The following is a 24,521-nucleotide window of genomic DNA, read 5'->3' as shown; positions in this document are numbered from 1 at the left end:
CCCTACACCCTGTCTGTCACAACACTCACACATACGCACACACACACTTTTAATTCAGGGGATGAATTAACCTTTGCGACTTGGTATTTGGAGCTGGGAATGTAACACTTGTGTTGTGACCTTCGTGGCTGCAGCTGTAAAAATCATGTAAGCATGTGTGAGAAAGACAGATGAGGTCATTGTCACACCCTTAAGGTCACACTGGGATAACAATCTCATGCTCCACTGATTAATCTCAGTCTATCTTGTGAATAATTGTGCCTTTAGTGAGTACAATGTTATTGAGACCTGCCAACTCCTTCACTGTCTCCTTGCTTATCCTGCAATTACTAATTGTATAAAAAAAAGTCAATATTTTTCCACTCACACCAGTATTATTCTTAATTCATTTGTTTGTTTTTCATTGTTATTGATCTTTTTCTTTCTGGTTATTCAGTGTGTGTGTGTTTTTTCATTGTGGACATACATTGACTTAAATACTCTTGTTTTTATTCCAATATCTGGCATAATTGCTGAGGTAGGATACACTATACATTACAGTTGCAGTTTATTTTGTATTGAATATTTCAGCACGTTTACTCTTCTTGTTACCTTTATGCCTCTGAATGAGCTTTATCATGAAAGGTTATGACAATTAATTAATCTAAAATGTTATGGATTGTCCAAAGGCCCCGAAAGCCCTGTGTCCAGTGCATGTTGCATGTTAGTGTTAATTTGAATGGGCTGATTGTATTATATATAATAATGTATTTTACACAAAATCACAAATGACTCCATATAGTGTTCAGAGTAGATTGTAACAAAGGGGTTACAAGGTTTGGGCTGTTCATTTTGCCCCAGGGAAAAACTAATCCAGTCAAATGTAATGGAGCTGGGGGCCAATGTTCCTGTTCCTGAATCCTGTTCTTGCCACACCTTTATGCTTCATGTACAGTACGTACCCAGGTGCATGCATGGCACAGTGTCATCCGCTTTACTTCAGTGCACATGGCAGACTACAGCATATTCATTAGCTATGCAGTATTTTATTTCAGTATAATTGACATGTTTGTGAAGGTTCTCTGTCGTCCAGGTCATGGTATCTTCAAGAGTTTAGACAAAGGCAGCTGGACTTAGGGTGACGTTTCATCTCTCATCCAAGAGGATTCTTCAATTCTGCCTGGAAAACTCCAGGTAAGAATTATCAATGTCTGCTTACCAAGGTGAACCAGTGAAGAACGCTTGGTATTGCAAAGCAAGCATCCATTGTTATTGTGCCGGGCTTCTTCTTCTTCTTCTTCACCAGTTTCCTCTTCTGCCGAAATTTCACTGCAGAACTCGTCCCAACAGTTTTTAGGAAACCCACACTATATCCTATATCAAAATGTGCAATTTGACCGGAGATGGTGTGCTTTGTCTTTTCTAAGCATTTTGCATAACCATGGAAGAAGAATTTTTCTCACAGGAATGAATGGAGAAGGGTCTAAAAATTTATCACAAACCAGCCCATTTTGGAGCCTCACAGTCACATCCTACTTTAACGTAGTTACATGGTGTTTACTTTAAATGGGTCACAAGACTTGAGACTTTTTTCAGTTAAATTGACATTTTCATATCTATGATGTTTTCTTTTGACCTTTTCTGATTTTTATAATGACTGTGTATTGCATGCACCCTGTTAGAGTGGTGACATCATTGATGATGTCACTCACACTCTAGCTGAAGGTCCATGAAAATAATCACAAAAATCTCTAAATAAACTCTTTTCCTGCCCACAATTTTCAATCATACACAAACTTTTTTTTTACATAAAGTGTTGCTATAGTTATTGTCTAGCCCTGTGTGTTGTTTTCATTTTCATATAACTTGCGTTTTTTCTTAAAATCACACAGAAGAACAGAGAGTGTTGACCAAACCTCCCATTGACTCCCATGTTAAAACTCAGCTCTGGAGTTTGTAAAAATTGAAAATGAGGGTGATTTCTCTGTCAGTTTGCACACATTTAAATGTAGGAGCCCCTGAAAGCCTCCTGAAGCTCACAAAAGTTCATCTGTATCATGAACCATTCTTGAAATAGGACAATTTCAGAAGACATTGCTTTCTGTTTTTGACAGTTAGACACCGGTGTTTGTGTTGAGGGGAGGGGCGTGGCCAGATTTTAAAGGTTCATTGCACAAAAATACTACTTTGTCTAATTGCTTCCTTTATTAGGCGCAGACGCTGATGACACAGCAATGTAAAAAATATTTCTATACCAATCTTGTGATGTGTAATTCTTACAAATATAATCTAAAAAAGAATTTCCTACAGGCTCCTCAGTGAGAGGTGCAACGCTGCCTTCCACAGATCAAAGTTCTCCGTCGCAGTTCAAAGCTCAGTGGCCATTTACTGCGACCTGCTGGCGAGTTCGTGACACTGCTGTGCGTGGTGACATCACGGTGAGTGACGCATCTCCCCAGCAGCAGCTGAGGCCGTTTGGTGAAGATGGCGGACTCGCTGTCGACAGGTCTGGGAGAGGAGAAGGAGCGGGAGAGAGAGGGCACGCAGAGGGACACAGGAGCTGCCAAACCCGAGAAGATCAAAAAGAACGACGGGGTCACGGAGACTTTGGGATTCAGCGATAAAAACGGTGGCAGCATGAGCAAGAAACGCAACCTGGCAGGTGAGAGCTAGCTTTCCTCAGCTACAGAGGCATCAGTTTGACAGCTAAGCTAACAACTGAGTGATTGTTTTGTTTGTTGGTTTGTTTTGTTTCTTGCAGTGTAAAAGTCTATTTATCTAAGATCACCTCGTTGCTTAAACACACATTTGCTTCTCATTCAGTTGAGATTGTTCAGCTCTGGGCGCTGCTCGGTGTTGCCAGATCTGCTTGTCAAAAGTGCCCCCACATCAGAATCCTAACATTTTTTGTTTACACGTTGAAAAGTTGAGCACGCCGAAAATACCCAGAGTAGTTTCTTATTACTGTTCGCTACTATATGTCTGTCTGAGCAACTATCAAACAATAACGTAGAGACTGAAGGGACATTTTATAAACGTTGATTTCGTTGGCAGGTTCTTCAGTCACGAGGAGTTTCTTTTTTCTTTTTTTTTAGGGGATTTGTAAGCGGATTTACGGGCGTTGCTGAATGAATTGGATCTGATGGTATTTGTGAAGTGTAAAGATTAAACTGAGTTATGAATGCAACATCTGACTCTTAGTGTGGCCATGTGGCATATTACAATAGTTTTATCACCGTGTTTCCTGTGGTTAGTGTTTCTACACCTGCCAATTTCACCTATAGTCTCTCCCGGAAAACCAACCAACCTGGCAACCCTGGCGCTACTCCAAGGTTATGTTTGTTCTTGGGATGTAGATTCCTCGGTCTGACTAGCATTGGGCTCCATTAATGTGACATTTCATGGCTAATTCACTATTACTGTGTGTTGAATAGGGGTGGGTCAAAATATCGATTTGGTGATACATCACCGTCCTTCCCTCGTGCAAGACGATAATCGATACTCCCGGGCAAATATCGATATTAAGGCACTCTAAAGTAAACAGTCCCTGTCTGTTTCACTAACTGGGTGTCCCTACTTGATGCTGCTCAAATTAATGTGGGAAAGAAGTTACTTTGCCAAAGAAGAGGGAGTTTACAGCGGGATAATAGCGGAGAACGCTACATTAAGAGATGCCCCATCCACGTTCAGTACTGTACATAGACTTTATGAGAAATCGTGCACTTGTTTTCTTCATTTGGACAGATATCGTAATATATTGCTAGTCTTTCAATATAATGGTTATCACAGAAACGTTGTATCGCGATATTATTGGTATCAGGTTGCATTGTATGTGGCAAGAGAAAAGCACACCTGTCTCATTCATGGAAGTCTAAGAAAGAGGTATTTGATTTACTGTATATGTTGTCTATGTATATTTCTCAATGCTGGTCCTCTGTCGTTGTGTATGTAGACCTTTCTCTGGTTAGATTTATAACTACTGAGCTAACCAGAGGCTACTTCCTGGAACACAATGAGGCTAAATACACAGAGCGCAGAGAGCGGGTCTACACCTGTCTTCGCATCCCCAAGGAGCTGGAGAAGGTAAATACAGAAAATATGTATTCTGGGAAATTGTGTATTTATAAAATAAATGATTTAAATAATGCATTTTCCCCCCTCTCCCTCTCTCTATTTAGTTGATGATATTTGGCTTCTTCCTGTGTCTGGATGCTTTTCTTTACGTGTTCACGCTGTTGCCCCTCAGAGTGATTCTAGCCCTTTTACGGCTCATCACGCTGCCATGCTGTGGCCTCAGGTAAAGTTCATACAGAAGTGCCAGGTATACAGAATTTAAGTGGTGTCCTCAATCGACCTTTGACCACGCAGATGTTCAGTACCTGATTAATCATTGAAAGCTTTTCTGTTCAAACACTTGGCTATTGGTATTGATTTTAAATTTGTTATGTATGGTTTACAGTGCATTTAAAGCCAGTATTTATCTCTATAAACCTGTTTCTGCTCATCTATAATATATAATAAATGGTAACATGAGGCATTTTCAACTAACTAACTGAAAAACAATTTAGTTTTAAGTGTTTTATTAAGCAGGAACCTAAACCTTTCTTTTGTTGTCAAAGTATGAGGACTTTTCTTGATTTAATTATCTTTTTGAATAACCTCTCCTCATACTATTGACCAAATAGCTTAAAATGATTGGGGACAAACTGTATATTAGGTGATACAGGAAATGAATCCTGATTACAGCCAATGATTGGCACAATCTTACAAATAATACATTTGGCTCATTGTTTTTCATGACAGGAGCAGTTGTTGCATTATTGACCTTGACCTGTAGGGGGCAGCGATACTTTCCCTGACTGCTCAGACTGTCATCTGTTGCTGTGTGTGTGTGTGTGTGTGTGTGTGTGTGTGTGTGTGTGTGTGTGTTTCAGTGGTTCACGCCTGCTCCAGCCAGCACAGGTGTGTGATGTGCTAAAAGGCTTCATCATGGTGTTGTGTTACTCAATGATGAGTTACGTGGATTACGCCATGATGTATCACCTCATCAGGGGACAGTCTGTCATCAAACTGTACATCATATACAACATGTTAGAGGTACACCTAAATACTCTTTATGAATGTTCTGATTGTAAGTCAGCCAGCACTCATTCATTCACTTCCCTTTGTTTTGTGTTATCAGGTGGCAGATCGCCTCTTCTCCTCATTTGGTCAGGACATCCTGGACGCTCTGTACTGGACAGCCACTGAGCCCAAGGAGAAGAAGAGAGCTCACATAGGGGTGATTCCTCACTTCCTCATGGCCGTGCTCTACGTCTGTATCCTCACTGAGAATGACTGGCAGTTGTTGTTGCCTGTCTGTGTGGGTCTGTGTCCTTCTGCACATGAGTGGTCATTAACAAAGGTTTAGAAGATAGAATAGATTCAGAACAGTTAGTCGTTATCAGTCAATGTGATATATTCAGTTATTTCAATAATAGCTTTGTCTGAATTTAATCTATAAATCTTTAAATGCATTTTTAAAAAGTGCAGATTATTACATGAAGAAACAGGCATAAATAATTCATACTGTATTAGCTGAATACAAACAATAACAGACATGATTGATAATTCAGATATATTAACTACAATTACAGGATTTTATGTGAGAGGCTGTCTGTACCAGATGACAGAACATTTGAAAATGTCTCACTGATAGTAAGTAAGCAAAATAAATAGAATACATTTCTGTTTTGGACAAAGAGTGCAAAGATGTTGCTAAAGATGAAAATGTAATTGTAATTATTTACAATTTTAGACATGTCATAGACCAACAGTTGGTAGTTTAATTCAAAATAATTAGCAATTAACTCAGTAGTGGAATGTACTGTTCATTATCTGCAACCCAACACAGCTTTATATCAAACTAGTTGTGTTTAGCATGAGGTATATATCAGAATAAAAAGCTCTCGGCGTATTTTTGCTCTCTCCTTAACACAAGTGTCCTTAGTTCTTCATGCCCTCCTCATCATGGTTCAGGCCACGACTCTCAATGTCGCCTTCAACTCCCACAACAAATCTCTGCTCACCATCATGATGTCAAACAACGTGAGTGTGACGTACACTGCCATGTTCACTCTGTTCACCAGTGCACGCAGCAGCAGCAGCAGCAGCAGCAGCAGCAGCATGACTTCAGTCGGGTTGTTTCTGTGTTCACTTACAGTTTGTGGAGATTAAAGGAAGCGTGTTTAAGAAGTTTGAAAAGAACAACCTTTTCCAGATGTCTAACAGTGGTAAGTGTCATGGTGAATTAAAGAGTAACACGTGCCACATAAATCTGCAGGGGTTGTGTTTTTTTAACTTGGTGATTTCAGGACAAGGTAAATTTATGAAATCAAACTCGGCCCCTGTGAGCACAAAGTAGGTTAATCCAGGATTGATTTGTTTGTTTCCCACAGACATAAAAGAGAGGTTCACCAACTACATCCTCCTGCTCATCGTCTGTCTGAGAAACATGGAGCAGTTTTCATGGAACCCTGGTAACCAACACACTGCTGCTGTAGCTCAGATCTACACAGCTGCTTCACCTGTGTATATGAGTGTTAGATGTGAAAACCACACTCCCATCTTCTCTGTCTTTCTACACTTTGCTTTCTCTGACTTGTATCTCTGTATTAATACTAGTGTTGCTCTGAATATTGACACTGATGAGTTTTTGATGTGATTTTTCTGTTTTTAGACCACCTGTGGGTACTGTTTCCGGATGTAGTCATGGTGATAGCATCAGAAGTTGCCGTGGATGTTGTCAAGCATGCATTCATCACAAAATTCAATGACATCAGTGCGGATGTGAGTAGTATTACCTTCACTATGTAGTGAATGTTTACAGTTTATGCATAGTGCTGCTCTGTGAGTGATGACGGCCCAGTAGCCACCAGTATTTAGGGAATTTTCTCATAGTCATAGTTCACTCACTTTAAAGTGTGTCAACACAATTTGTTAATAGCCATAAGTTAAAATAAGTTGGGTTACTCTGAAACACCATTTTTCTTTTTCGTTTAATTAATATTTGTCTTAAGACCCATGTGTATGTGACAAAATGAAATCTACCAAAGATATTGAATCAAATTTCTTAAAGGAATTATTTTTTTTATAACCCCCAAGAAGTAGATGTATGTTATACACATAGATGAGGGGGATTGATGAAGTTTCTTAGCCTAAGGTAGAAGGAGATGCAACGTAAAGGTCTCATTACATGCAGATGCAGTTCAGCTTTGAAAATGATATAAAGTTTGAAGTTATGGTATTTCTGATATCTGTAATTAAAATATATATAAATGTAAATGACACTACATCGTTAACATCTGTCACTGTTCACATTTAACTGGGGTGTGTCCTCTTGTGTGAGAAAGAGGAATGCTGTTTTCAAACTGCAGCCCTAGTCAGGTAACTAGTACTGTTACCTAATAATGACCAGGATTAGTCTTTGATACACACACACACACACATTTACACACCATCCTCTGACTCACACCAAAGGGAAACTGTCTGTTCAGGTTTCTTCCTGTTTTATAGCAACCTTGTTCACTTCCGACATTGTTTCCCCGTCCTTTGATTTCCCTCAAGGAATTGTAACCATGGTTATGTAATGGATACAGGAAGGGATTAACCCTTTTATCTCCAGACTGTCAATCCTAATCACACAAACCTCACTCGCATCGATACTTGTTTTCATTTAATTATTGTGTGCACATTGTTTTTTGTTGTGTTTTAAACAGATCTCATCTTTATTTCTGCTGTGTACAAACTGTCATCTAGAGGTGGAATTATCAGTCAAATGTTTGCCATTTTTTAATTATCTGTAATCGGCCAATTACGAAAACAATTTTTTCATCCAAAAAGTGTTTCTGATAAGCTGATTCTGATTTTTCAGAAGTTTCTTTGCTGCTCATGACAATGTAATCATTTAAACTGAATAATTTGGTTTTTGGACAAAACAAGACTTTTGAGGACCTCATGATTTTTGAGGTCTGATCAACATTTTTCAACATTTTCTGACGTTTTCTTTGACCAAACAACTAATCAACAAAATAATTGATTATGAAAGTAAATGTCGGTTGTAGCCTTGCCTAACTTGCATCTATCCAAAAAACCAACTGATAAAAATGTAACTTATTGTTAGACTTTAGTCAGTATTTATTGTTGTTAACATTTATATAAGTTAGTAATGGCATAATTTTGTATTCATTTAGACTTCAGCTGACAAGCGTGTTGTTTTTGTTGTCCTGTTGTCATTTTCCAGGTGTACGGAGAATACCGAGCCAGCCTTGCCTTTGATCTTGTCAGCAGTCGACAGAAAAATGTGAGTAAAATGTAAACTGATGAGCAATTTTGATATTAGAAAAAATATATTGAATTATTTTACAGGGCTGGGTGCTTTTTGTTCACTGTACCTTGGTCCCAATTTTATCCGTATTGCGATTCTGATTTATTCAATCAGTCATCTTCTACCGCTTTATCCTCCACATGAGGGTTGCTGGTGCCAATACCAGCTGACATAATCCAATCCAATCCAATCCACTTTATTTATATAGCACAAGTTTAAACAAACACAAGGTTTCCAAAGTGTTGTACAAAGAATAAAACAGGGATAAAATAAATAAATAAATACATTGAAATAATATGCATGTGTCCACATAAAACAAATACAATCACATAAAAACACATAAAATCAACACTACGTGGTGTTAAAAGCCAAAGAAAAGAGGTGACTTTTAAGAATAGTTTTAAAATGAGACAGAGAGGAAACCTGTCTAATGTGCAGTGGCAGACCATTCCAAAGCTTAGTGATAGGATAAGATAGGTACATACATCCCGGACAGATCGCCAGTCCATCACAGGGCCATATAGAGACAAACATCCATCCACTGTCACATTTATGGTCAATTTAGAGTGTCCAATTTGTCTAATCTGCATGTTTTTGGACGGTGCTGGGAAACCGGAGAACCCGGAGAAAACACACACGCACAACTCCATGTAGAAAGGCCCTTGTTCCTTCAATTGTATCAATCATTGCAGTTTTCTTCTTCTCCTTAAACAAAAAGATAATGATATATACAATAACCCATGAGTCATATTTCCTAAATCACTGCAAATTGAATGGGACAATGTAAATTAAGTGCTACATTTAGCCTCCCCAGCTAATAATAAACTAAATATAATTAGGCCAAGTAGGAAATAAAGTTCAAGCAGCCTCCCACTGTTTACACCTGCTGGACACAGTGTCTCATTGAGTACACCAGGGATGGATCGTCACCTTTATCTTTAGAACCAACTACTGATATCTTAGTTGCAAATGTAAAAGTTTGATAGGTCATGTTTCCTTGGAATAATGAGTGAATTGTGTCTCCAGGCTTACACAGACTACAGTGACTCAGTGTCCAGGAGAATGGGCTTCATCCCTCTGCCTTTAGCTCTGCTGGTCAGTCACATTTAGTCTCTGTTAAATAATCTTTTGCTACTGACACAGTGCGTGTGTGTGTGTTTACTGTATAAATGTAATGTTATGTCTCTGTTCCCCTTTTGCAGTTGATAAGAGTAGTGATGAGCTCAGTGAAAATCCAGGGCTCACTCTCCTTTATGTGCGTCCTACTCTTTTACTTTGGGTAAGTACAAATGTGTCATTTCAAAGATTTTGACCACAAAATAGTGTGTTTTATTGTGTGTTTCAATCAATTATCTTTTCCCTTTTTTGAGAACAGGATGATTACTCTAAAAGTGCTCAACAGTATCGTTCTGCTGGGAACTTCTTGTGTGTTCGTCAAAGAAGCCAACATGGAGGAAAAGCTCTTCGACCCACCTCCCTCTGCAGCCTCCAGCCGTGTGAACTCCAGAGCCCACAGGACCAAACATGTTCACACTGCACCGCAGCAAGGTTCGTATTGAATGTAACCCATTTCTGTCTATTCAGGAACTACTTCTTCATCCTCTTTTAGCTTAAATTCAGAACCTTCAAATATTCAAATCTGATTCAAACCTGCCTCTGTGATTCATGATTTTCTCTTTACCGCCAATGCGATTGAGCCTTTTTCAACTTTTTAAATTAGATTATTAGCGTATCAGCATGTTAAAGCTGCAGCGTGTAACTTGTGGTGGTTTTTTTTTGTATTGTTGATGTTTTTTGTGAACAAAAACAATGTAACTATATGTATGCTGTGTCCTCCATCTGAAAAACGGGCTCTGTCCAGCAGTACTATCAGACCTACAGACCTGTATACAGCAGCAGTGCAGGGGTGGGCGGGTCAAACTGCTGAATGTGGATGACATGTAACCTCTGTCTGTCTTGACAAAAGACAAATCACTTCCTGTGTGCAGCGTGGGAATGTCTACAGGCAACGTTGACATTGAAACACAGCAATGCTGAGAGACACATTGTAACAGACATTTGTTTACGTTTAAAAGTTACTCACTATACTTCTAATGTTCATAATGTCCAGTATCAGTCACAGGATCTTTTTTTTTTACCTTAAAGCACTAACAGGACTTTTGCATATTCAGTCCAAGAGTATAAATGATTGGGTTTCTATGGAGAAAAGAAAATGAATACTCAAAAAAGACTGAGAGACACATTTCAGAGCTATTAAACACACATTTTATCCAAGTACTTCATCGACACTAGCTTTAATTAACCACCGTCTCTGTCGTTAACAGAAGCCACAGCAGACAAAGGAGGACCATCACTGACGTCAGACAATTCTCAGCTCCCCACCATCCCAGAGACGCCTGCCCCCACAGTTCCCAAGAGCGACTCTGACACATTCCTGACAACACCAGACGAAGAGGAGGACGACAAAATCATCAACACTGACACGGGACTGGAAGGAGATGGACTCAAAAACAGAACACCCAAAAAAGACTTGCTCGAGATTGACCGCTTCACCATCTGTGGCAACAGAATAGACTGAGTGCCAAAGGAACGACCAGTCAGAGTCCTAAACACAGCAAGAGTTCAGGGATCAGACACGGGTCATGGAGCATGTTCATGCCGGACTCATTCTTGTGCACCTGACCCCAAAATATTTATTTATTTATTACTGACAAAACCAGCCAAGGCATCAAGCTGTTACTGCAGTCCTCAGAGGGTCATTCTGATGTGTCCAGCTGGTCAAGTCACTTTCAGGTCTCTGAGGCTGCGCTGCGGTCGTCACGGCAATCTGCAGAAATGCATATCGATGACTGCAAAGTGTCAGACTGGTGTACGCAGCTGGAGCGGAGAACAAAAGCGAGGAGCTCGTCTGCATATGTGAAATTGTGTGAGTTCAAAGGGAGGTGACAGCTGGACTGTGCTAGTGTGTGTCCAGAAGCACAATCATGTCCGTCACTGAGGAGATGTTTTTAGACAACAACAAAAAAAAAAGGTCAGTTTTTAAATTTTTTTTAATTTGAAAACGTTTCAAAAATAATATTTCAAATGGGATTTTTATGAAAAATATCACACCACCTTTGTAAAATTGAACATGAACCAGAACGCACTGAAATCCCTCAGTCGTTCTGCTCATATACATACACACACATGATTTTAAATTGAGTTATTGTGTGGTAGTCATGGGAGCAACGTATATTGTCTCAGATTACATCTTCAGGTCGTATGATTTGGACTTAACTTAGACCTTTGGAGCATCATGTTATTTATGTGGCTATTGTTACTTTAAAGCACTGCACTGTGCCAATCTGTGAAGGCGCCAGTGTTACCTTTAACTGATGCCCAAGCCTCAGACGGGTTTAACAGATATTTCTTCGTTTTTTTTAAAGCCATTCACACATTGCAGCTTCAGATTATTATATCAACAACATGGACATATCGCAAGTTTTATGTCGCAAATTGTGAACTGAAGAAATGACTTGTTGAAGAATCATGATGTGTGGCACCAGCATTGGTTGAACATGTTTTTCATTTTACCATTATATTCAGGCTGACATGACAAGAAGTAAAGATTACATGTGTGCAGGTAAAATAGTCTGAACGACTATACGACGATATTTAGGCTCGCAAGGCCTTTTAAATTCAGCCATCTTTTTGCCTCTCATGTATTATCATTACTCTAAGTGAAAATCCCAGACGTTCCAAGACTCCAAGAAAAAGATAAGCCAGTTTTCAAAGTTGCAGCTCTGATTTCTTAACCCAGAACATTTTAGCCAAAAATTAAACTTACATACTGGTCTGTATATCAAGTTTATTTATTATATATTTTTATATAACCTTTTTTCTTTTTGTCGTGTTAAAAGGTAAGAGTTTCTGGAAGAAATTACAGTTGCAACTTGGGGAAATTAATCGTCAGTTTCATGGAAAAGCCGTATGAAATCAGAACATCTTGGCCGCGGAAGCAAACGAACACAAGTGATTGATAGTGTGCAGACTTTATTTTTCATGCAATAGATTGTTTTTCTTTAAATGGTCTGAAGAATTCTTAAGGATTTAAAGTGATTTGTTGATTTATATCGTGTTCATAAAATGAACTGTACTGGTTGAACGTGATGGGCTCAGAAAGAAAGGAGGTCAGTCCAACCTCACTATGGTTAGACCATAAACAGGTTGGACTTACCTCAGCAATGTTATTCAGTAAAATAAATGCATACTAGCAAATGGGGGATCAATTACGTGAGTGTGTATGTGTGTGAGAGAAAGTCCATGAATGGTTTGAGTCAGATTTCTTTTTTCCATGTACAACTGTCTGTGTAATGCATCTCCTTATGTGATAGGAGAATAAATCAAGATTTTTTTTTTTGTAGCCGTTTCTTGTGTAATTTATTGAATTCACTGTTCCTGTTCTCAGTGAGTCTCAGTGACTTCAGGCTCTGTTCACATGGCAAACAGTGCTGTCTACTGTTTCCCCCTGAATGATCACTGAGGAGGGGAGGGTGTCTGTCATCACAGACTTTCACCAACACACAACAGGCGGCTTTTCTCCCCCCTAAATGTCCATCCTGGAGAACTGATCACATCCTGCAGACATGACTTGCATTTTCCTGAATGCGCAGACATTTTTCACATGTAAAGTTAACGGCACACTGAAAAGTGGAGTCATGTAAGGTGATTGTGAGCTATGTGAAGAAGTGAGACGGAATGAAAGGGAGTACTGACATGTCACATACTTCAAAGCTATTTGCCTGGACTTACGTAAGTTGACCTGGCTGTTACTTTTTTACAGAAATCTGAGGGGGTTTCCTCCTTTTTCCGAACTCGAGCTTTCATCGCTTGCCAAAATTTCACTGGCCTTGACCATCTATTTAATCCACCTCTGAGCTAAAGGTCAGCTGCTCAGTGACCTGAGTAAAGAGCCAATCACCTGTTGGACAAACATACAGATGCTCACTGTAATTATGTCAACTGACTGTCCTATAAACAGACAGTTCTCACAGTATAAATATACATTCTGTCCATGGCTGTTTTAACATACAGAACCAATATATGTAGATGAGTGATATTTCTCTGCTGCGGCAGGCACACTTTATTGTTTATTTATGCACAAGATGACAAGAGTTTATCCATAACGTTGCTGTGTGAAGTGAAATACAATGCAGGATTACTCTTGCCAAAAACTGATAATCTTGTGAATGAAAGAAATGAGAGAGACCCATGGACAGATTGTAACCAATCCAGTCCTTTTTGACTAACTGAAATACCTGTACTTAGCAAATACAGTAAAACACAGTCTATAACTTGGCAAAGCATGATAATTTTGTCACTGACAGCCTGTTTCTGTCTGCAATTATGATGTTTTTGTTTGACAGGCTATAGACCACTCTGTCCTTTTATTTTTTTGCCAGTTAAAGTACCTTAAAATGGCCCATAAAATACAGTTTATCACTGACCACAAGGTAGTGATAAACTAACATTAAACCCTGGTAATTTCAGATGTTCTGACACTACTACTATTGATTTACAATATTGTAAATCAGCCTCACAAAGTGAAAGAATGGCCCTTAACTCATTGGCTGCCTGCCATTCAAAGTCTGCAGCAGTCAATGGCAGCCATGAATTAAATGTGAGTATTGCTCTATCCTCTCTTGTCTCATTTAAATTATCATTTTATTATTTTTATTTTTTATTTGTTTTAAATGTTTAATTTTAAACCTTTTCGTGAGGGCTGTGGCCATTTTGTTTGTGTTGATGCCAACAAGATGTCTCATTCAAAATGTCTTGTACCAACCCAGTGAAGCCCTGTGGGCCCTTTCTTTGCACAGTCATTATTATTATTATAAACGATGACATGTTTTAGCAGGGAAGGCACAGGTGTGACTGATTACACATTAACGATGCTGACTCTGTTCAGTTCAGTTCATTTAGGTGAGAGCAGTGTGACAGCGAGCCCGCATGCGCCCTGAAACTGAGGAAGAACTCAGCCATCATCAATTTGATCAGTGACACCTGTGATTTTCCTACTGTTAAAAAAATTAAATAATAAATAAATAATAAATGGCTGCCAGACAAAGCGCCGATTAACACTTGAGTTATATTTTAATAAATAAACAAATGAATCAATGAATGAACAAAAAAAATACATTTAAAAATAAAAAAAAAAGAGCGAGAGAGGGAGATCTGCACAGGTGATTGGATACTCGCGCGCCACGGGATGCGCGCAGCGAGCTTTCAGCGTGCACGAGCCTCGCAGAGCTTTCTCGTGCACGCGGGACTGGTGGCAGCAACGGGTGGCTCCGGTGAGACAGAGGAAGACACCGCCATCAGAACGTGTACGTCGTCGAGCGTCGGTCCGGTGAGTCGTCGAAGAGCTCCGGGGAAGATGTCTGTGATGAGTCCGTACCGAGAAACCATGAGCTAACGGCTGCTAGCATCTCGAGCGCTGGATGTGAAGTTTAAAAGTTTTCAGTGGGACGGTAGTTCGAGGATAAAGAGCAGAGAGACGGGTGTCTTCTCTTCTCCATCCCGTGTTTGACTGTCGGACGACCGTGGCTCGGAGCTTCCCTCTCTTTTATCCGTTTTATTCAGGCTTTTTTGGGACACAGTAAGACATTTGTGAGCCATGTTGTGGACTCGATGTCTGGTTCTGCTGCTCTGCTGGGGGTCCACCACCGGAGAGCAGCGGGCGGAGGAGAGGCAGGTGCAGGCGGGCTCACAGCGGAGACAGCGCTCTCCTCCGCCCATGGAGCCCCTGGACTTTGGGTTTGTACCGGCGGCGGTGTATGATACCCACGCTTACTACGAGCCAGGAGCCATAGGGATACTCTTCCACATGGTCCACGCATTTCTCTACGTTATTCAGCCGAACACCTTCCCCAAAGGTGAGATTATAATCCTCGCCCCCTCCTTCGCCACATTCCTCTCTTTGTCCTCCATCGCTCTGCTGAACTGCTCTGATTTTTTATTCCCAGGATTACTTTCTCATGATCACATAATAATGAATGATAACCTTTATTTATATAGCACTTTTCTGTGTAATGTTTTAAAAAAGTGCTAAACAGTTAAAATCAAGTTAATACAAAGTGCTTACCAAGAAGTAGTTAAACAAAACTGGTTACAGCCAGAGAAGTAGTTTATTAAAAGGACATGGCCTTCAGCAAATAAATAGAAACACATTAAAACTGATTTATCAAAGATCAACAGAGAGAGTTCCAGAGTCTTCTGACTCTCAATCTCCTCTTGTCACACATTGGCATTTAGAGAACATCATCATTTCCAGGTTTGGTAAACACAGATCAACATTTTATGGACAAAACAAGGACTAATTGAGTAATCGCAAAAATAATCAATCCATTATGAATATAATTGTTAGTTACAGCCCTAGTTTAATATGTGTTGAACCCAATTCTGGCCCATTAGATTTCAACAACAGGATTTAATGTAATGAATGTCAGTTTCAATCACTGAAGAATTTTATCCTGTCGTAGTGCACGTGTATAACTGAATACAAAATATTGTGTACATATTACATGTGAAGAAAATTAAAAATGTACATAAATTGTGTCAAGAGAAAAAGATACCTTTTAAAAATATCAGAATACATACAAAGAACAAATCCTGAAATTCACAAAATAGATAACCAAAGGGCATCCATGTTACAATATTGTCACAACCGAACAAGGACTTGAACCCAATAGCACGACTCAGAGACAACTTCCAAAAATACTCAAATTTATTGGACAAAGTAACAAATAAAAATCACTCTCAAAGGGAGGAAAAGTATCAACAGAAAATCACTCTATCGAGGAATCACTAGATAAGCAAAAGGCCAAAGTAACAAATTATAATCACTCACTGGGAGGAGACAAAAGGTCTAGGCAAGGTGCCAAATCAAAATCACTCTTCACGAGGAAAAAACTCTGATGGCTCAAAAAAGGGACAAAACAAAGTAGCAACTAAGAAAAGCAAAAACCTTACAAACAATTGACGTGGCATGGATTGGCGTGGGTTCTCTGGCATGACAGACAAGACGAACTGACGCAGGGCAGAGGGAAGCACAGGCTATATGTAACTCAAAGTAAATGGGGAACAGGTGGAAACAATCAGGGCGGGGAAGATAATCAGACTGGCGGGAAAACTACAGGGGAAGGGCAAGTTATCTGAAACGAGAGGAAAGAGAGATGTCAAAATAAAACAGGAAGTCACAAAACAAATAGAAGGCAAAACTAAACATAACTTAACACAACTTTCTGGATATGACAGTACCCCCCCCTCTAGGGACGGCACCTGACGGCCCAGATAACTGAGGGTGGCGTCTGTAAAAGTCTGTGATGAGGTCAGGATCCACAATAAAGCTAGCAGGAACCCATGATCGTTCCTCTGGACCGTAGCCCTCCCAATCCACCAGGAACTGCCTGCCCCGGCCCCTGTTGCGCACAGCCAGCAGAGCCTTGACTGAGTAGACAGGGCCGCCGTCGACCATCTGGGGAGGTGGAGGGGGTGCGGCTGCGGGCACCATGAGGCTTTCCTTAACCGGTTTCACCCGGCTGACGTGGAAGGTGGGGTGGACTCTCATGGACCGGGGCAAACGCAGACGGACAGCGGAAGGGCCGATGACCTTGGACACTGGGAAAGGCCCCACGAACCGTGGAGCCAACTTCCTGGAGGCGACTTGGAGAGGCAAATCCCGCGTAGAGAGCCAGACCTTCTGGCCAGGCTTGTATACAGGCGCAGGTAGGCGCCTCCGATCAGCAGCCCTCTTCATGCGGTCCACACTGCGTAGGAGTGCCTTACGGGCGGCTGCCCAGATGCGGTGGCATCGCCGGACCATGGCATGGGCCGACGGGACGATGATCTCCTTTTCTGTCTCGGAGAAGACAGGGGGCTGGTAGCCGAAGACGCACTGGAATGGAGACATGCCAGTTGCCGAGGTGAGAAGAGAGTTGTGGGCATATTCCACCCACACCAGCTTCTTGCTCCAGGAAGCCGGATTCTGCGACACCAGGCATCGAAGACAGGTCTCTAACTCCTGGTTGAGACGTTCCGTCTGGCCGTTGGCTTCTGGGTGATAACCAGAGGTGAGGCTGACGGTGGCCCCGATGAGCTTGCAGAACTCTTTCCAGAACCTGGATATGAACTGGGGCCCCCGGTCTGAAACAATGTCTTTGGGAAAACCATGAATACGAAATACTTGAGTCATCATAATCTCTGCCGTTCTTTTGGCAGATGGAAGCTTGGGTAATGCTATGAAATGAGTCATTTTAGAAAACCTGTCTACCACTGTGAGCACAGTGGTGTTTCCTTCAGAGACCGGGAGCCCCGTGACGAAGTCGAGTGAGATCTCAGCCCATGGACGAGTGGGAACAGGGAGTGGCTGCAGCAACCCCATCTGCGCTCTGGAGGAGGTCTTGTTGCGGGCACAGATGGAACACGCCTCCACATACTCCCGAACCTCCCTCTCCATGGAGGGCCACCAAAACCTCTGGGAAATGACGTACATGGTCCTCTTAACTCCTGGATGGCAGGTGAGCAGTCCGGTGTGAGCCCAATGGATCACCTGTGGACGCATAACAACAGGGACAAACAAGCGATTCTCCGGACAACCACTAGGTGTCGGATTCTCACCATTAGCCTGCTTCACCTGAGATTCTATCTGCCAACTCACCGCTCCTACCACACGGTTCAGTGGTAGGATGGGCTCCGGTTCCTTGGCAGTAGGCTCGGGGTCAAACAGACGGGACAAGGCATCGGGCTTGGTGTTCTGGGACCCCGGCCTATAAGACAAAACAAAGTTAAATCTGTTAAAAAAAAATGTCCATCTGGCTTGGCGAGAGTTCAGTCTCTTTGCTTTGCGAATATATTCCAGATTCTTATGATCTGTCCATACAATGAATGGGTGCTGTGCGCCCTCTAACCAATGTCTCCACTCTTCCAAAGCTTTTTTCACTGCTAATAACTCACGGTTCCCAACATCATAGTTTCTCTCTGCCGGCGAGAGTTTATGAGACAGGAAGGCGCAGGGATGAAGCTTGTTGTCCATCTCAGAGTGCTGGGAGAGTACTGCCCCCACTCCATTATTGGAGGCATCCACCTCCACCACAAACTGCCGGCTGGGATCAGGAACTGTGAGAATGGGGGCAGTAGTGAATCGCACTTTGAGCTGCTGGAAGGCCTCCTCAGCTTGAGGGGACCACAAAAAGGGAGACTGAGGAGAGGTAAGTGCATGTAGAGGTGCAGCTGTGGCACTGAAGTTTCGGATAAACCTCCTGTAAAAGTTAGCAAATCCTAAGAATTGTTGAACCTTTTTGCGGCTATCAGGTGTTGGCCACTGAGCCACAGCGCTAACTTTAGCCGGATCCATTTGCACCTTTCCAGGGGCTATGATAAAGCCAAGGAAAGATACAGTGTCGGCATGGAATTCGCTCTTTTCTGTCTTGACATATAATTGGTTCTCCAGCAGTCGCTGGAGAACCTGCCGTACATGATGCACATGAGAGTCTAAATCTGGGGAGAAGATCAATATGTCATCTAAATACACGAACACAAAGTGGTTCAGGAAGTCTCTCAGTACATCGTTGATCATTGCTTGGAAGACAGCAGGAGCATTGGTCAACCCAAACGGCATGACTAGGTACTCGTAATGACCACTAGGAGTGTTAAAGCCTGTTTTCCATTCATCCCCCTCTCTGATCCTAACCAGATGATAGGCGTTTCTGAGGTCTAATTTAGTGAAAACCTTAGCTTGCTGAAGCTGATCAAAAGCTGATGACATTAGTGGCAGGGGGTACCGATTCTTAACAGTTATGTCATTAAGTGGTGCATAGTCTATACATGGTCGGAGTGTCCCATCTTTCTTTCCCACAAAAAAGAACCCTGCCCCCGCTGGAGATGAAGAGGGGCGGATAAGACCAGCCTTTAACGAGGACTCAATATACTCGGTCATAGCCTTCTTTTCGGGGCCAGAGATGGAATATAGTCTACCCTTAGGAATAGGGGACCCCGGGATCAAATCAATGGGGCAATCATAAGGCCTGTGGGGAGGAAGGGAGGTTGCCTTCTTTTTACTAAATACCTCACTCAACTCGTGGTAACATCTTGGGACTGAAGTCAGGTCAGGAGTTTCAGAGTCTGTGACATGAACAGAGGCAATGTTATCACTAGTTTTCACATTATGACAAGACTTTAAACACTTGGTTTTACATTCTTCTGCCCAGTTCAAGACCCTCCCAGTACTCCAGTCAATGTGCGGGTTATGTTTCTTCAGCCAGGGAAAACCCAAAATGAGAGGATACTGGGCAGAGTTATATAAATGAAATTGCATAAGTTCATAGTGGTTATCAATGATAACTGTGAGCAGTTCAGTCTTGTGCGTCACTCGAAAAATCCGACTGCCATCGAGAGCGCTGGCCTCTATAGGCTGAGATAATTGTTCTGTTTTTAGCTTGAGTCTCATGGCACAATCCCAGTCCATGAGACTTTCATCAGCCCCCGAGTCAATGAGAGTCTCCAAACTAAGTGTGGTGTTGTGATGCCTCACCTTAGTCTGGGTTAAAGCTCGAGGAGGGAATTCCGTGGAGGAGAAACGTCTCCCCAGTACCCCCCTGTCGACTGGTGAGCCTGTGCCTTTTGCCGGACACGCTGCTAGCAGATGCCCTTGCTGTCCGCAATAGAAGCACCTGCCTTCCTGCAGGCGACGACGGCGCTCCTCTGTGGACAGTTTGGTTCGCCCCAACTGCATGGGCTCCTCCACCTCCTCGGATGGCCTCTCCCTCCGGGTAATGGGTGATGGAGCACGTGAGGAGCTCCGCCAACTGGGTGTAGTGACAGCAGCGCGACCCTGATGACGACCAGCTGCAGAGGCCATTCGGCTTCGTTGTAGCTCCTGTAAGCGGTTGTCTGTTCTTATGGCCAGAGTCATTACTGAGTCTAGATCAGAAGGCAAATCTAGGGGCACTAACAAGTCTTGAATTTGATCTGAAAGTCCCTTGAGAAAAACATCATACAGGGCCGTGGTATTCCATCCGCTATCCGTGGCTAGGGTGCGAAAGCGGATAGCATAGTCACAAACAGAGTCTCTATTTTGTTTGATGTTGCTCAACTCACGTGCTTTCTCTCGGTCGGATGAGAGGGGATCGAAAGCCTTCCGCAGAGCCTGTTTAAACTCCTTGAGGGATCCGCAGATCATTGAATCCCGAGACCATTCAGCCGTAGCCCATGCCCTCGCCCTCCCGGTGAGGTGGGAGATCATGAATGCCACCTTCGATCGTTCCGTAGGAAAGGCTGAGGGCAAGTGTTCATAATGCATATCACAGTCCACAATAAACGCCCGACATCCTCCTGACTCACCAGAAAACTTTTCTGGGGGGGAAAGGCGAAGAGTCGTGGCATGGGGAGCTGAGATCAATGAAGCTCTGGTATCCGCCGGAGATGGTGTGGTCATGGTGTCTGAGGGAGAGGGATCCCTTGTGAGATGAGCAAGGACTTGATGTACTTGGTTTGCCAGGAGGTTAACTTGGGCTGTCATAGAGGCTTTGAACTCCTCCTGACTTTTAGCCATCCCCTTCACGCCACTGTGCAGAGAGGCCATGTGCTCCTCCTGCTGAGTCAGGCGGGTGTTCTGGGAGCGAACGGCCGCTGTCAGTTGTTCTGAGTCGGCTGGGTTCATGCTGGTCAGTTCGTAATGTCACAACCGAACAAGGACTTGAACCCAATAGCACGACTCAGAGACAACTTCCAAAAATACTCAAATTTATTGGACAAAGTAACAAATAAAAATCACTCTCAAAGGGAGGAAAAGTATCAACAGAAAATCACTCTATCGAGGAATCACTAGATAAGCAAAAGGCCAAAGTAACAAATTATAATCACTCACTGGGAGGAGACAAAAGGTCTAGGCAAGGTGCCAAATCAAAATCACTCTTCACGAGGAAAAAACTCTGATGGCTCAAAAAAGGGACAAAACAAAGTAGCAACTAAGAAAAGCAAAAACCTTACAAACAATTGACGTGGCATGGATTGGCGTGGGTTCTCTGGCATGACAGACAAGACGAACTGACGCAGGGCAGAGGGAAGCACAGGCTATATATAACTCAAAGTAAATGGGGAACAGGTGGAAACAATCAGGGCGGGGAAGATAATCAGACTGGCGGGAAAACTACAGGGGAAGGGCAAGTTATCTGAAACGAGAGGAAAGAGAGATGTCAAAATAAAACAGGAAGTCACAAAACAAATAGAAGGCAAAACTAAACATAACTTAACACAACTTTCTGGATATGACAAATATGTGCTACAATGCAAGAAAAATGCATAGTGCATAGACTGATATAGGAAATAATAAAATAAGGAATATATGGAGGAATGTATTATCTGTATTACAGCACCAGAGAGATTGAAGTGATGTGACCATGGCACATGTTAAATTTATAATAAGCTGTGTTTATGAAAGACTAAGTAAGGGGTAACATGTATATTGTTCTGACTCTATCACAAATGTCTTGTTTTGTTTTGTAAACTGTTGAACCTTCAAAACATCTTTACAAAACTATAGACATGAACTGTTACGGAATCTGACTGACCTGTCGTACGTCATAAACTAAACAGCAAAGTCCAAAAACCTCAAAGAGACAGCGGTGACAGAAATGATCTGCACACACGTCTGCTCTCCCTCTCTGGACCACACGGATGATTAACACAGGACTTCTAAAACAAAACGTGGCTTACTGGTTTTAAAGAGCATGTGCATGCAGTGACTGTGTGAAATAATGACCTAAAGTTATGATTTCACATTGATTAGGTCTGTCACATGATCAGTGGAAACGGGGAAAGAATTGGTCTCCGGTGTAGTATAGTAACCCAGTGATGGATATAAAGAGCTCCAAACAACTGAAAGTGGTTTGTTTTCGTTCAGTGTGTACAACTATTTGTGGTCAGGTTGGACGTTGACACAGTGCAATAGGATTGAGGCGTTTAAGTTGCTGCCATTTTGGTGTCCAGGGTTAGGGCTGGTGGCTGGGTAATCAATTAGCAGATCAGCGATTAGAGGAGGCTTTCTCAGTCACCTGCATCACTGCATAATACCATAATCCACCACACCATATGCTGCTGCTGTGGGGGACTTCACAGTGTGAGTCACTGTCACACTTGCACAGGTAGACACCACCTGGATGTCCCGTCGCTTTTTTTGCACATCATGTGTCATATGTACAAAACAATCATGTGTACTGTAACACACACACACACACACACAGATGCCGACAGTTTCTTTAGGTGTGAAGTTTGGCAGGTTCTGCCGGCCAAGTCCTACGATCCCAAAATAAATAATAAGAAAATTCAGTTACCCTATACGGTACCATTTGCTATATAATTTCTATTTTAATCCCCAAGTAAAAGCTTGATAATAACAATAACAAAACATAACATATTTCAACTTCATGATAGTAATTATCAATTTTGATTTACCAACACTTTCATGGTTGTTTGTCTCTGAGTGTTGGCCTTGTGATGCACTGTGACCTGTCCAGGGTTTACCACACACATTCATGTCAGCTGAGATTGGCTCCAGCAACCCCCCATGACAAAGCAGTAGACAATGAATGAATGAATGAATGAATGAAACAATGCCATGTGAAGATATTTCGCTAATACTGTCATTACCAAGCTGTTACCTGCATATTACTTTAGAAATGATAGTATAATTTAGTATGATATGGTATTACTAATGCTATTTGGTATATTTAAGCACCTTATTATTATCTATTTATTACCACAGTATTATATTCTTGCTAAGCTTGATTTCATAATACAGGGTTCCTGCGGTCCTGAAATTCCTGGAAAAGTTTTGAAAGTAGAAAAACTGTTTTCCAGGTCCTGAAATGGTTTGAAAATGAATAAATGTTTTGGAACAGTTTTTTTTTTAAATTATAATGTATTGGCTATAAATTAAACGTGACTCACTTATGTTGCATGATGCATGTTATGTGCATTATGTTCACATCCAAGTGAAGTGAGCAAGCTCTAAAAGGATGCTGAGCTGCAGAAATGCCAGGCAAGTGTGTTTTTAATAATGTTTGGCTTTCCTATTACAAATATACTGTGAATGTTGACTAAGATATTTCATTCCAAATGTTAGAGTTTTGCGACAAAGCCGGTGATAGGACTAGTGCATCGAAGTAAAATGTTGATTCTTGATTGGTTATGGAAAAGCTTTGTGTGGGAACCCTGATTATAAGTTGTCGTTGCCATAACATTACTTCCCTATTAAGAAATTATGACTTTATTATTACCATGTTGTTACTGCACCTGACCTGGACAAATGTTCAATATATGTCAATATTACCTTTTAGCACTGCAAACATACTGTTATTGATTTGTTCAGCTTTTAATCAGGAGCAATAATCAATATTTCACTATGTGACATTTTATCCTGATTATGATCACTAAAGACTGATTTCAAAACTCATTTATCATGATATCATCATGAAGGGTAAATCTCTGCTAAAAGTAACAATCGACAGATATAGTATAAATACAGAGTGTTTTAAATGGCTGATGATTAAAGGGCAGGTTTCCCAATAATGTAAGAAAATGTAGATGTTTTCTCAGTGGTGTGTCACTTTGATATTGGTCTTGTTCCATAATCTGTTGCCATGCCAATTAGTGTATCCTGTAAACCTGTTCATCGTTGGTTAACGTTTGAGCTTTAATGAGTTAGATCACTGTTTGTTGACTGTTTGGTAACAGAGAGGACGGGGGGGATTAGGGCTACACATGAGTAAAGATTAACGGGGGTGAAATGTAAATCAGTGCATCGGATGTGAGCAAAGTTATTTGACCGTTCAGATTAGTTAGATTCTCTAACTTGGATTCAATTCAATTTCTAAAAACATATGTTAACTCAGGGCATTTTACATGTTAAGGTGGAGACTTAGAGAAAAACCCACACAAATGAGGCACAAAGTGTTGTCACAGAATTTCAAAGAGGAATCATTTCAGCCTCTTTCACTGTGAGGGGAGTCTGTGTCTTCTTATCCCTCTAATATACACAGGATAGCTTAGAGGATTAGCTGCTACAGTGCCAGAGCTACCACTGCTACAGATGGCATTGTCTTACAAACACAGGAAGTGGGTCATTGTCCTGCTATTTGTT

The 24,521-nt window shown here is 41.6% G+C and overlaps 2 protein-coding genes across 9 annotated transcripts in view; both read left to right on the top strand.

The window, feature by feature from the left end:
* Nucleotides 1–2,424: 2,424 nt before the first annotated feature.
* Nucleotides 2,425–12,746, top strand: tapt1b (transmembrane anterior posterior transformation 1b). The gene is made up of 14 exons (XM_044029033.1): nt 2,425–2,641; nt 3,932–4,062; nt 4,158–4,276; nt 4,914–5,076; nt 5,162–5,297; nt 5,969–6,066; nt 6,182–6,251; nt 6,417–6,497; nt 6,698–6,807; nt 8,261–8,320; nt 9,371–9,439; nt 9,547–9,623; nt 9,720–9,892; nt 10,669–12,746. The coding sequence occupies exons 1-14, from the start codon at nt 2,464–2,466 to the stop codon at nt 10,920–10,922; spliced, it is 1,719 nt and encodes a 572-aa protein (XP_043884968.1). The 5' UTR covers nt 2,425–2,463; the 3' UTR covers nt 10,923–12,746.
* A 1,888-nt stretch (nt 12,747–14,634) lies between these two features.
* prom1b (prominin 1 b) overlaps nt 14,635–24,521 on the top strand; it is a 29,019-nt gene continuing 19,132 nt past the window's right edge. For 7 of the 8 annotated variants that reach the window (XM_044028392.1, XM_044028390.1, XM_044028389.1 and 4 more), the window contains exon 1: nt 14,635–15,258. In XM_044028392.1, the coding sequence (XP_043884327.1) occupies nt 15,000–15,258 (259 nt within the window). In that variant the 5' untranslated portion in view covers nt 14,635–14,999. The remainder of the gene's footprint in view (nt 15,259–24,521) is intronic. The other variant, XM_044028393.1, reaches the window with a different exon arrangement.

This window comes from Solea senegalensis, linkage group LG6 (assembly GCF_019176455.1).
Source record: "Solea senegalensis isolate Sse05_10M linkage group LG6, IFAPA_SoseM_1, whole genome shotgun sequence".
Lineage (NCBI taxonomy): Eukaryota > Metazoa > Chordata > Actinopteri > Pleuronectiformes > Soleidae > Solea > Solea senegalensis.
This window is presented reverse-complemented; position numbering and strand designations above follow the sequence as displayed.